This window comes from Dipodomys merriami, unplaced genomic scaffold, assembly GCF_024711535.1.
Source record: "Dipodomys merriami isolate MVZ:Mamm:240054 unplaced genomic scaffold, mDipMer1.0.p SCAF_17, whole genome shotgun sequence".
NCBI classification, from domain to species: Eukaryota; Metazoa; Chordata; class Mammalia; order Rodentia; family Heteromyidae; genus Dipodomys; species Dipodomys merriami.
In genome coordinates, this window is record NW_027203048.1 from 7,574,217 (window position 1) to 7,586,577 (window position 12,361).

The following is a 12,361-nucleotide window of genomic DNA, read 5'->3' on the forward strand; positions in this document are numbered from 1 at the left end:
TCATGATATACATTTAATAAAACAACTGCAAGCCAGGCACTGGTGGCTCACACCTGTAATCCTAGCTGAGATCTGAGAATTGCGGTTCAAAGCTAGCCTGGGCAAGGAAAGTCTATGAGACTCTTATCTCCAATTAACCACCAGAAAACCAGAAGTGGAGCTGTGGCTCAAGTGATAGATGCTCACCTTGAGCTGAAGAGCTGACAAACAGTACCCAAGCCCGGAGTTCAAGCCCCACAACTGACAAAAACAAAAAACAAAACAAAAAAACCCTGCATTTTTCAGCATCATTAGATAAATCCCACTTAATTTTAGCCATACCAATGCTTCCAACTCGAGATGAAGACTCTTCTTCTTAGAGTTTAACCTGACAATTTCTTCTTGTTCTCTATTCTTTTGATTGAGAAGTTCCTGTCGACGAATTCTTTCCCATTCTAATCGACGTTGTCGTTCAAGTTCTTGTTTTGCTGCCTGAAAATAATACATTAAAGTCTTTAATTAAAACTCTGGAATTTTAATTAAAACTCTGGAATTTTAATTAAAACTCTGGAATTATTTTTAAAAACTGATAGGATGATAGCTTCTAGCATTTAGTAAGCCAAAGTGCATCAAGTGGGAAAATCTAATTTTATGATCTAAAGACTTTCACAAAAGTGACTTTATCCAATACTTTGTTTTTGGTGGTGGTTATGGGGCTTGAACTTAGAGCCTAGGTGCTATCCCTGAGCTATTCTTCTCAAGGCTAGAATACTACACTTTTGAGCCACAGCTCCACTACCAGGTTTTGACTGGTTAATTGGACTAAGAGTCTCATGAGAATTTTCTGCCTGGGCTGGCTTGGAACCATAATCCTCAGAGCTCAGCCTCTTGAGTAGCTAAGATTAAAGGCAGGAGCCACCACTTTTTGATTGCTTCTAAGAATCATTCTTATTTTTTTCTTTTTTTTCCTCTTTTCTTTTTTCTGATTTTAAATGTTTATTTTGTTTTTAAAATATTTTATTATGGGGCTGGGAAGGTGGCTAGTGGTAGAGTGCTTGCCTTGCATGCATGAGGCCCTTAGTTCCATTCCTCAGCACCACATAAGCAGAAAAAGCCATAAGTGGCGCTGTGACTCAACTGGCAGAGTGCTAGCCTTGAGCTGAAGAACTGAGGGACAGTGCCCAGGCCCAGAGTTCAGGCCCCACAACTGACCAAAAACAAACAAACAAAAAATTTTACTATTATTACTTAGGTGTTATATAGTACCATTAAGGGCTACCACTTCACAATTCAGGTAACGTGTATATTTTCTTTTGGATAATAGCACCCCTTTCTTCACTTTCCCCCAGTTTTCTTCTCCCATCCCTGTCTACAAGTTGCACAATTCACTTTCCATATAGTATATATTAAATACCATGACTGCATTTTTTTCTTTTAAGAGGCTAAAGGATGACTTCATAAATACAAATGTTAAAAGGAATAATTAAACATTCATTCTTATATTAAAGAATTAAAAAATCCAACTATAGTTTTTCAGTGAATAATAACTTACTATGCTCTATCCTTGGCCCTTTAAAATACATAGAGAAGTCCTAGGGACCCAAATGAACCCTCTATTAAGGACTTGTACAAGGCCACCATCTTGATTTTTCTCTAGACCTTCACTCCCATCTGTCTCCAATTTCTGATACTATTAATCTGAAGTCCAATCATGCATTTATATAATAACCTGCTCAGCCTGACTCATTTCATTGGCTTCTTACTCAACTCAGCTGTGCAACCAACCCTCCTTTGACTGAGGTATCATCTACAGTAATGCTCTCTCTCCCACATACCAGCCCAGACCCTCTTTCTCTCCTCAGGGGAAGAGAGACATTCAGAGTTTATAGGATAACTAAGAATAAGATGATACAGAGAAAAAGGCAAACTAAAAATTTTTAAATAAGCCTTTTTTTTTTCTTTGCCAGTCCTGGAGCTTGAACTCAGGGACTAGGCACTGTCCCTGAGCTTCTTTTGCTAAAGGCTAGCACTCTACCACTTGAGCCACAGCTCCACTTCTGGCTTTTTCTGTTTATGTGGTACTGAGGAATGGAACCCAGGGCTTCATGCATGCTAGGCAAGCACTCTAACACTAAGCCACATTCCTAGCCTATACGCATGTTTTTAGTAATTGAAATCACTTATGAAATAAATGATTTTCTTAAGAAATAAGTTAAAAATACCTCTCGTCTTTCTATCTCCTTTCTCCTTTCTTCTTCTCGTTGTCTCTCTAGTTCCCTCTGTTTCTCCAAGCGTTTTTCTAATTCAAGTTGTTTCTTCCATTCTTGTTCTTGTAATTCTCTCTGTTTTCGCTCCCACTCTTCCTTTTCTTTCTGGGCTTTACGTTCTGCCTCCCTCTGCTGTTGCTCCATCAAGACTTGGCGTCGCTTTTCCAGTTCCATATTCCCTCGCTCATAGTTGGCTTTCCGCTTGTCCTCAAAAGTAACTAAATAAAGTACATTGTAAGCTCTTTCACATAGTAAGAGCCAACTGAATCTAGTTCAACACATGCCTAGTCATTGTGAGTGCTCTCACTCAAATAAGTGGAAAAAATAAACGTAAATAGAAAAAATACATACTGTCTTCTAAAAATATTTAAGAAAACAAATTTCTGTGTAAATACCATTCTATGTACAACTGTATACTGTTCAATGTTTTCCTCAGAGTTTTCTGCAAAGATAATCATAGCTATATGGCTATATATTGGTTTACTTGACATATGTCATTAACTTTTTAATAATTTAAAATAGTTACATGTGCTAGGCACCAATGGCTCACACATGTAATCCTAGCTACTCAGGAGTCTGAAATCAGAAGACTGTGGTTTGAAGCCAGATTGGGCAGGAAAATCTGTGAGACTCTTATCTTCAATTAATCACAGAAAAAAGCTATAAGTGGCCTTGTGGCTCAAGTGGTAGAACACTAGCTTTGAGCATAAGGCTCAGGGATGGTACCTAGGCCCTGAGTTCAAGCCCCAGAACTGGCAAAAAAAAAAAAAAAAAGAATGGTTACATATGTGTGTATTCTTTCAACCAATATTTCAAACCTTTACTTTAAAAAAACCTAAACATTTCATCACAAACTTGCTCTAATAAATCTCCCTGAGTGGGAGAAACATTCTAACTTGAGTGCTTAATTCTTTCCAAGTTCATACACTGTCTCTTCTTCCTTCATAGTCTTTTCATTTTTACTATCTTTACTATCAATATTAAAAATCTATCCCATCAAGCTGGGGATGTAGCTCAGTGGTAAAATGTTTGCTTAGTATGTTAAAAGGCCCAGCACTAAAACAATTTTTTTTTAAATCCATAAAATTCCTATAAAAATTTAAGGGAGTAAACATTTTAAATATTTACGTATGTTTCAGTGTAAAATTTAAAAGAACTGATTATAAGTATACAACTTAGATACTGAATAATACCTGGTAATTTCTTCTGAGGTTCTTCTTCTTGCATTTTCTGATATGAAGGCAGAGTTCCATTAATGGAATCAATTTGCTTTCCTCCTCTAAGAAAAACAACGAAATACAAATTTAATATCATACAATCTGAGAATTGTCAGACTTAAAAATACAGACCAATAGACAGAGCAGAGTGGGATCTGCATATAATTCCAACTACTTTTAAAGATTAAGAGAACTGTCGTTTGCAGCCAGCAGGAGCTAATAACTTGGATGTAGTAATAATACACATCTATAATCCCAGCTATGCAGTAAGTAGAAATGTGGTTCAAAACCCAAGGCAATTCCTGGGCAAAATCACAAGATCCTAGCTGATAAATACCTAGCTGGTAAATAAAATCCTAGCTGATAAATAAAAAAAGGCCTAAGGTTAGGATTCAAATGGTAAAGTGCTTGCCTAGCACATTTCAAGCCCTGAGTTAAAAACTTAGCACTACAAAGGAAAAAAAACTACAAATGATTAAAGAAATTTAATATTTACAACATACTGAAAACTACCTGTTTGTAGTTACAATGGCTCACATTACACTTCAGCTAATTGCTATTCTTGGGCAAGTTTTTCTTAAACTCTTTTTTTTTTTGGGGGGGGGGGGTCAAGTCATCAGGTAGGTGCTCTATCACTTGAGCCAGGCCTCGAGCCCTTCTCTTAATCTCTTTAATTTTCAGTGCCTTATCTATGTAACATAGTGTGAAAATACATCTACTTCCCATGTGTACACCTTTCTAGTATAACTCACTGACTACTGACATCAAATGTCAGTGCAAACATTTCACTCTCTTTTAAAACTGGAGCAGAGGCCCAGTAAATCCAAAGTAAAATCATACCTGCTAAGTGATTAAAAAACAACAACAACAGCTCTTCACTTCTAAAGACACTCACCTGAAAGATGGAGGGACAAGCTCAGGAGGTAAAGTCAGTGGTAATGGCTGCCCAGCTTTGGCCATATCAGTGAGATGCATAGCTAAGATAAACTCTTCAGCTTTTAGTTGTCCATCACCATCAATGTCAGCCAGAGTCCTAAAGAAAATGTAAAAAACTGACAACTTAGAAAGTCTATTTTTTAACTGTAATTTTGTCTTTTCTTTTTTTTGGTACTGGGAATCGAACTCAGGATGCTGCACTTGCTAGGCAAGCGCTTTGCCACTGAGCTACATCCCAGCCCAGAAAGTCTATTTTTAATAAAATACTTCATGATGTTTGAAGAGTATAATTCTTTTTTTAGTGCTAGTCTTAGGACTCGAACTCAGGGCTGAACATTGTCCCTGAGCTTTTTTGCTCAAGGCTAGCACTGTACCACTTGAGCCACAGGTCCAGTTCTGGCTTTTTCTGGTTACAAAATCCCACAGACTTTCCTGCCTAAGCTGGCTTCTAACTGTGATCCTCAGATTTCAGTCTCCTGAGCTATCAGCACCTGGCTGAAGAGTATAATTTTTTTATTTTCCAAAGAATAATCATGAGGGGCTGGGAATGTGGCCTAGTGGTATAGTGCTTGCCCAGCATGCATGTAGCCCTGGGTTTGATTCCTTAGTACCCCTAAAACAGAAAAAAAAAAAAAAAAAAAACAGAAGTGGAATTGTGGCTCAAGTGGTAGAGGGCTAGACTTGAGCAAACGAAGTTCAGGGACAGTGCCCAGGCCCTGAGTTCAAGCCCCAGGACTGGCAAAAAAAAAAAGAAAAAAAATAATCATGAGAGTAAAACTGCTGAGTTGACATATTTTAGTGAAATGTAAATAAATACAAGAAAGTGAGTTCATTTTTACTCTTTATTTTCATAATCCAAAAAAACAGAACAGAAATTATGTAACAGAATAGGAAATACCCACTCTGGAAAGTGGCTTATCTTATTTCAAGTTCAAGGCATCACTCAAAACACATTTAGGGCTGGGCGCCGGTGGCTACTAGCTACTCTGGAGGCTGAGATCTGAGGATCAAGGTTCAAAGCCAGCCTAGGCAGGAAATTCTGTGAGACTCTGATCTCCAATAAACCATTCAGAAAACCGAAAGTGGTGCAGTGGCTCAAATGGTAGTGCTAGCTTTGAGCTGAAGAACTGAAGACAGAGTTCAGGCCTAGAATTCAAGCCCCATGATGGATGAAAAAAAAAAATTAGGTATATTAGAAATAAGATATTCTCTGATTTTCCACAGAAGTCATTTTATAAATTACAGTTTTAGCCAGACAGGTGGTTCACCCCTATAATTATAGCCTTGCCTGAACCCAATTCTTATTTTAATTTTTTTGCCAGTCCTGGGGCTTGAACTCAGGGCCTGGGCACTGTCCCTGAGCTTCTTTTGCTCAAGGCTAGCACTCTACTGCTTGAGCTTCAGCATCACTTCTGGCTTTTTCTGTTAATGTGGTAATAAGGAATTGAACCCAGGGCTTCATGCATGTTAGACAAGCAATCTACCACTAAGCCACATTCCCAGCCCTCAAATGGTCACTTTCATGGAGCAGTTTTAATGAAATTTTATAGAAGCAATTACATTTCTCTTTTTTGTTTTTTAGTAGAAATAATCTTCCAAATAATTTTTTTTTAATAATAGAGGCAGTATAGGCAAAAATCTTAGTAATGAACAAACTCACCAAATAGTAGCTAGCTGAGTTTGGGAAAGATTTGACTGAAGAAGGGCATTTCTAGCTTGAAAACCTGAATGAATGGGAAAACCATGAAGAAAAAATTATTTAGCTTTTTAAAAATCATTTTAACCCAAACAACTATACCTATAAATACTATTACTACTTCTTGGGAACTTTTAACATTAAATAACATTAAATAATAACATTAAATAACATTAAATATTTTACATTAAATATGCTCAGTATTTAGTAGTAATCAAATACAGTTCTGCTGCAAGAAGTTTAAAACCTAGAATTAGTAAGGTAAGTGCTCTCCACAGTGTTCTTTCATCAAGGTATCAATACGTACAAGTGGCTGAGGTAAAGGAAGAGATCACTGAGCAGAGTATGAGAGGCTAAGAGCTCTTAGCCTTCTTGTACTCTAACGGGACTTCCTTACCCCATTCTCAGAATTTCTCTTTTCTGACCATTCCTCTGTCTCCATTATACCTTTCTCTAAGGAATCTCTAAATGCTGCCATTCCTCCAAGGATTCTCCTGGACACCCCTTTGTTGCCCGGATTCACATCCATTTGTCTGGCTTTCAATAGCCCCTAAAGCCTGGTGATACTCAAATATACATCTGTAGTCCAAACCTCTCCTCTAATATTATACTTGTAACTTTAATCAAAAACCTATTCATGCATTTCAGAGACATCTCAAACCAAGTAATTCTCTATTCCCATTCATGTCTTTTCTGTTTTTACCTCAAATCATTTCCCCTCAGTTTTTCTTTCTTTTCAAATGGCATCACTGTCCACCAAATGGCTCAAGCTAGAAATCTAAATGGCTTCTTTAATTCCCCTCTTTCTATATACTCATATCCAACACCAAGTCTTAATTCTATGCCACTACTAGCTGGTCTTCCTCACCCTATAAATCTCAATTTAATGTGATTTTCTCAAAAAGGTTTCCTCTGTCCACAGTATCATCCGATATACTTCCTGTTTCTTTTATATCATGTACTACAACTTCTACTATCTTTTTATATGCTTGTTTTTATTGTCTGTTTCCACAATTACACTACTAAAATCTAATGAGATAAAAAACTGCTTAATTCACGAATGCATACCCAATACCTAACAAATGGATACTTAAAATAAGTATTTGCTAAAATAATGAATCAAGTTAGAATCTGGTTCTCCACTATTTAAAACACAAGCGGCATTTATATGATAGCATTTGGCAATAATAACTTTTATTGAAGGCTTACTATGTATAGTAAATTGCTCAACTTTTCTCCTCTTTAGTAATAAAAAGTGTTTTTGTAATACATTTTCTGAACTGGAATGTCATACCAGGAAAACAGACCCACAGAATCCAAGAATATATGCTCCAGGGCAGAAAATCCCTGTCAGCTTCAGAGGCACACTGATTCCTGTTCAGCTAGTCTGTGGATTACTAGACCATGGATAAAAACCATGTGGCTTCTCTAAGAATGGTCTTCTTGTTGGTTAAATGGGTACCCCATCTTCACTTCTAGGTGACTGGCCATGAGAACCAGAAGAGTCAGCTTCTACTCTGGGCTTATACTTAGTTGGGTCCTATACAACATGACTCTGCATACAACTAAGTACATAACTACCTTCCTGATATGTAGCTCCTGATACTAAGCCAGAAAAAAAAAAACACAGTTAACAACTTTAGAGGACTTGCTAATCAAAACTCTAAGGATTATTCAATGTTTGTATTTTACAACTTTTTTTTTGTCAGTCTTGGGGCTTGAACTCTGGGCTTGGGTACTATCTCTGTGCTCTTCAGCTCAAGGTGAGCACTCTACCTTTTGAGTCACAGTGCCACTTCTGGTTTACTAGTGGTTTATTGGAGATAAGAGTCTCATGGACTTTCCTGCATGGGCTGGATTTGAACTGTGATCCTCAGATCTCAGCCTCCTGAGTAGCTAGGATTACAGGCGTGAGCCACCAGCACCCAGCTGTATTTTACAACTTTTAAACCTTTCTCACATGATTATTTATTTCTTTTTTTGTGTGTGCTGCTACTGAGACATGAACTCAGGGTATTGAGCTCTTGCTGCCTTTTTTGCTTGTGACTACACTCTACCACTTGAGCTATAGCCTCCAGTTTGGGCTATTATTTTTTTTTTTTTCTGATTATTTGGAGATGAAAGTCTCTTGGATTTGTCTGGCTGGACTGGCTTAAAATGTAATCCTCAGATCTCAGCCTCCTGAGTAGCTAGAATTATAGGTGTGAGCTACTGGTGCCGGGCTCATTGTGTGTGTGTGTGTGTGTGTGTGTGTGAGAGAGAGAGAGAGAGAGAGAGAGAGAGAGAGAGAGAGAGAGAGAGAGAGAGAGAGAGAGAGAGAGAGCGTGCACGTGCTCTTGGGCACACTAGGGTTTGCACTCAAGGCCTGTGTGTTGTCCTTCAGCTTTTTCTGCTCAAGGTTAGCACTCTACCACTAAGCTCCAGCTCTACTTCTGGCTTTTTGGTAGTTAACTGACGATAAGAGTCTTATGGACTTCCTGCCCAGGTTGGCTTCAAACCATGATCCTCAGAACTCAGCTTACTAAGTAGCTAAGATTACAGATGTGAGCCACTGGTGCCTGGCATCATTCTACTTTTTTAATATGACCACTTAATAGAAATTACATAAAGAAAAACTCTGGGTATAGCTTATAGCTCCACTCAACTGATTACTCTTTAGCTTTCACATGCAAAGTGAGATTTGAGGAGGTTCCTGCATTAAAAGGAAGATTCTTCTAATCATGAGAAATAGAAGGCTATTTCAGACCTGGAAAAAATTCAATAATATTTTAGCTCTTGGACAAAGATAACTTAAAGAATACCACTTAGCATTAGGCAATAGGACAGACAGGATGAAAAAAAAATATGAATGGTCAAAAACAGATGCTGGAGGACTCTGAGTGCAGACAAAGTCTGAATAATACAAAAGGCCTCCAAGAGCCGGCAGAGTACTTTACTAAGAAAAGCTCACTTGATCACACAGCTTCTTGCCAATCCTTGGGATAGGCTATCTTCTCTGCTCTAATGCTGTCCCTTCTATTCTCTGCTAGCCTATTTTTCCTCTGTATATTTCTGTGTCAAGAGAACATCTAGAAGATATGAGGAATATCTGAACCAAAGAACTGATATAAATAAATCCAAGGTGACAGGTTTTGGGGATAAGAAAAGAGGAAGAACTAAAGGAAGAAAATTAGACCACTAGTTGCTTCATTGACTGAACAAAGCATTAACATGTAAGTGTGCATTAGTCGTCCTCATCTACTTGAGGTATATGCTCAATTTCAGGACACTAGAAGTAACTTCTTTTTAAAAGAAAATCCTGCTCTTTCTACATAGGTAATGGTTTTATCCTTGTAGGGTCTAGAATAACACTCTCTGAAAACCTTCATATAACATGACATACACAAATAAAATGACACTAGTGATCATTTCCTCTCAGCTGATTTCCATTCACTGCTCTTCAGTACTGGGGCTTAAACTCAAGGCCTTCTGCTCTGGTTTTGCTTTTCCCTCAAGGCAGTACATTACTGCTTAAACCACATCTCTGCTTCCTAAAGTGTACTACTCTTGAGTGATGCCAGATGAATTTTTATATAGGTAAGCATACATGCACTCTGCATTCAGTTCAATTCATAGATATATACAAATACAAGTATCTTTTGTGCATGCCTTCTTTCTATACAGGATCAGTGAAATTCATTCACATTGTTATATATATCAGGTCATTATTTTTGTTTGTTTGTTTGTTTTTGGGTCTGGTCATGGGGCCTGAACTCTGGGCCTGGGCGCTGTCCCTCAGCTCTTCAGCTCAAGGCTAGCGCTCTACCACTTGAGCCACAGCGCCACTTCCGGCTTTTTTCTTTTTGCTTATGTGGTGCTGAGGAATCGAACCCAGGGCCTAGGCATGCAAGGCATGCACTCTACCACTGAGCCACCTTCCCAGCCCCCCCAGGTCATTATTTTTTATTGCTGTAAAGCATTCTGTTACACAAATACATCACAGTTCACTTATCTATTCTCCTGTTGATAGCCATGTAGGATAGAAACATTTTCAACATGTCTTTTCAATCTACTTTTGCTAAGATGTAAAAAGAAAAATATGAGTTCAAAAAAGTTCATCCCAGTGTGAGCAAAAAAGCTGTGAGAGAGTGAGACCTGAAGTTCAAACCCCAATACTGACACTCTCTCTCTCTCTCTCTCTCTCTCACACACACACACACACACACACACACACACACACACACACACACACACACACACACAGATAACCTCTCAAGAAAGCAAATTGAAAAATTAAATCCATCTTTGAATTCTTATACAACTTGTCAAATGCCTTCTAAATTCCTTGAATACTAAAACTGATAGATAAGCTGCAAAGTACAAGTTCAAATAACAGTTTTTCAAAGAAAGTCTACATATAAAAAACTAACTCACACTGCTAAACATTGTATGCTGCTTACCTGAGAGGTACCCACTCATGCTTTTGTCAAGACTATTAAATTTTTGCCGATATTTCAATCTTGAAGGCTGAGGAACTGCCCATTCTGAGGTTCCAGTCTTGGGTGAGTTCCCGGTAAGTGAAGCAGTTGAAGAAGTTGAGCTATAACAAAATATATTTAAGATTTTGTTACTAAGTGAAATTTACTTAAACTTTATAAAAGATATTAAGAACCACGTTATATAAAATGACAGTAAATGATTTTGTATTTGATAATTTTCAAAAATTTAAATTCTAGTGATCATCATTATTCTTAGTAACACAAATACTAGAACACAATATATCAAGAAGACACAATACACCAGGGCTTACAAATATCACTTTGAATCTTCCAAACAAACTTAAGAGAAATTACTGTCCCCATATTTTAGTTGTGTAATCTAAGACTCAGTAAGGTTAAGAAAATTTTAAATACCCAAATTAATGAGTGTTTAAGCTCTGATACAAATGCTGTGCTGAGTCAAAATTAACACTGTACAATGAAGAACATACTGATGATTTCTATGAGATGATGAATGATTATGTGCTTTCTAAAACTTATTTAAAAAAAAAAAAAAAGCATAAGCTAGATGCCGGTGGCTCAGGCTTGTAATCCTAGCTAGTCAGGAGGCTTAGATCTAAGGATCACTATTCAAAGCCAGCCCAGGCAGGAAAGTCTATGAGACTCTTATTTACAATTAACCACCAGAAAACTGGAAGTGGTGCTGTGGCTCAAGTGGTAGAGCATTCACCTTGAGCTAAGGGACAGTGCCCAGGCCAAGTTCAAGCCCCATGACTGACCAAAAAAAAAAAAAAAAAGCCCAAATCATCAATATTAAGAAAAAAAATGAATAATGTCAATGATTCAGACATTTTGAGAAGTACTGAGTACACACATACTTTGTTTTTGTTTTGTTTTTAAAAGAAAACTACATAATTTGGGGCAAAAAGTTGGCTAAAATGTAGGAGAATATTTTTTAGTTTACCTATTTTTTCAAAAGTAAAATGCCAGATATTTAATACTTTTAAAAATTAAAAAAATTAGTTTATGAGAGTTAAGTACTTATTTTTTGACCACTGCAAAGTAAAATTTATCAAATAAATACTCTTTATTTAAAACATAAAAAATTACAAATGTGAAGGAGTCATACCTACTAGATCCTAAGTCAATCAGAGACTGGGCCTTCTGTATACTAGCACCACCAAATCCACCCATCATCAGACTATAGGATGATGTATGAGGCAATGCTAAAAAAAAGAAAAAAGAGGGTAGGAAAAAGTCACATTAAACACAAAGAAAGTCAGTATCTACTTGAACACAAATACAGCAATTTCTTCACATGAAATACTGACTGACTAAACACTTACTTGAAGAAGAATAGGGAATGGATAAAGGCTGAATAAGACTGGTGGTTCCATTTGGTAGTGATGATGTACTAACAGAAGGCACTAGGGGAGCAGGCATCATTAAGGGAGGAAGACTGGTCCCTGAAGTTGCAGAAGACAGGGGTGTTATAGGTGCAACTGGAGGCAGTGACTGTGGAATGGACAGATTGGGCATGCTTCCCATCCCTAAAGATAAAAGAAAACTCATTTTTCAGTGTTAGCACATCACCTATAAAACACATACAGAAAGCAAGTTACAATATAGTAAGCAGTTACAGAAAGGATAAGAAAAATATTCTAAAATATTGATTAAAGCAACTTGAACCAGAAGTGAACACAATAAACTACTGATGTGTGTGTGTGTGTGTGTGTGTATGTGTGTGTGCGCGCGTGCACGCTCAAGGCTAGTGCTCTTCTACTTTGA

General features: G+C 37.4%; 1 protein-coding gene across 4 annotated transcripts in view; it reads right to left on the minus strand.

Annotated features, from left to right (window-relative positions):
* Positions 1–12,361, minus strand: part of Itsn2 (intersectin 2) — a 131,322-nt gene that overhangs the window by 81,645 nt on the left and 37,316 nt on the right. For all 4 annotated transcript variants that reach the window (XM_070025124.1, XM_070025123.1, XM_070025122.1 and 1 more), the window contains 8 exons: positions 11,920–12,123; positions 11,703–11,799; positions 10,535–10,674; positions 6,060–6,123; positions 4,359–4,496; positions 3,440–3,525; positions 2,202–2,464; positions 322–471 (listed from right to left, as the gene is read on the minus strand). In XM_070025124.1, coding sequence (XP_069881225.1) covers positions 322–471; positions 2,202–2,464; positions 3,440–3,525; positions 4,359–4,496; positions 6,060–6,123; positions 10,535–10,674; positions 11,703–11,799; positions 11,920–12,123 — 1,142 coding nt within the window. The remainder of the gene's footprint in view (positions 1–321; positions 472–2,201; positions 2,465–3,439; positions 3,526–4,358; positions 4,497–6,059; positions 6,124–10,534; positions 10,675–11,702; positions 11,800–11,919; positions 12,124–12,361) is intronic.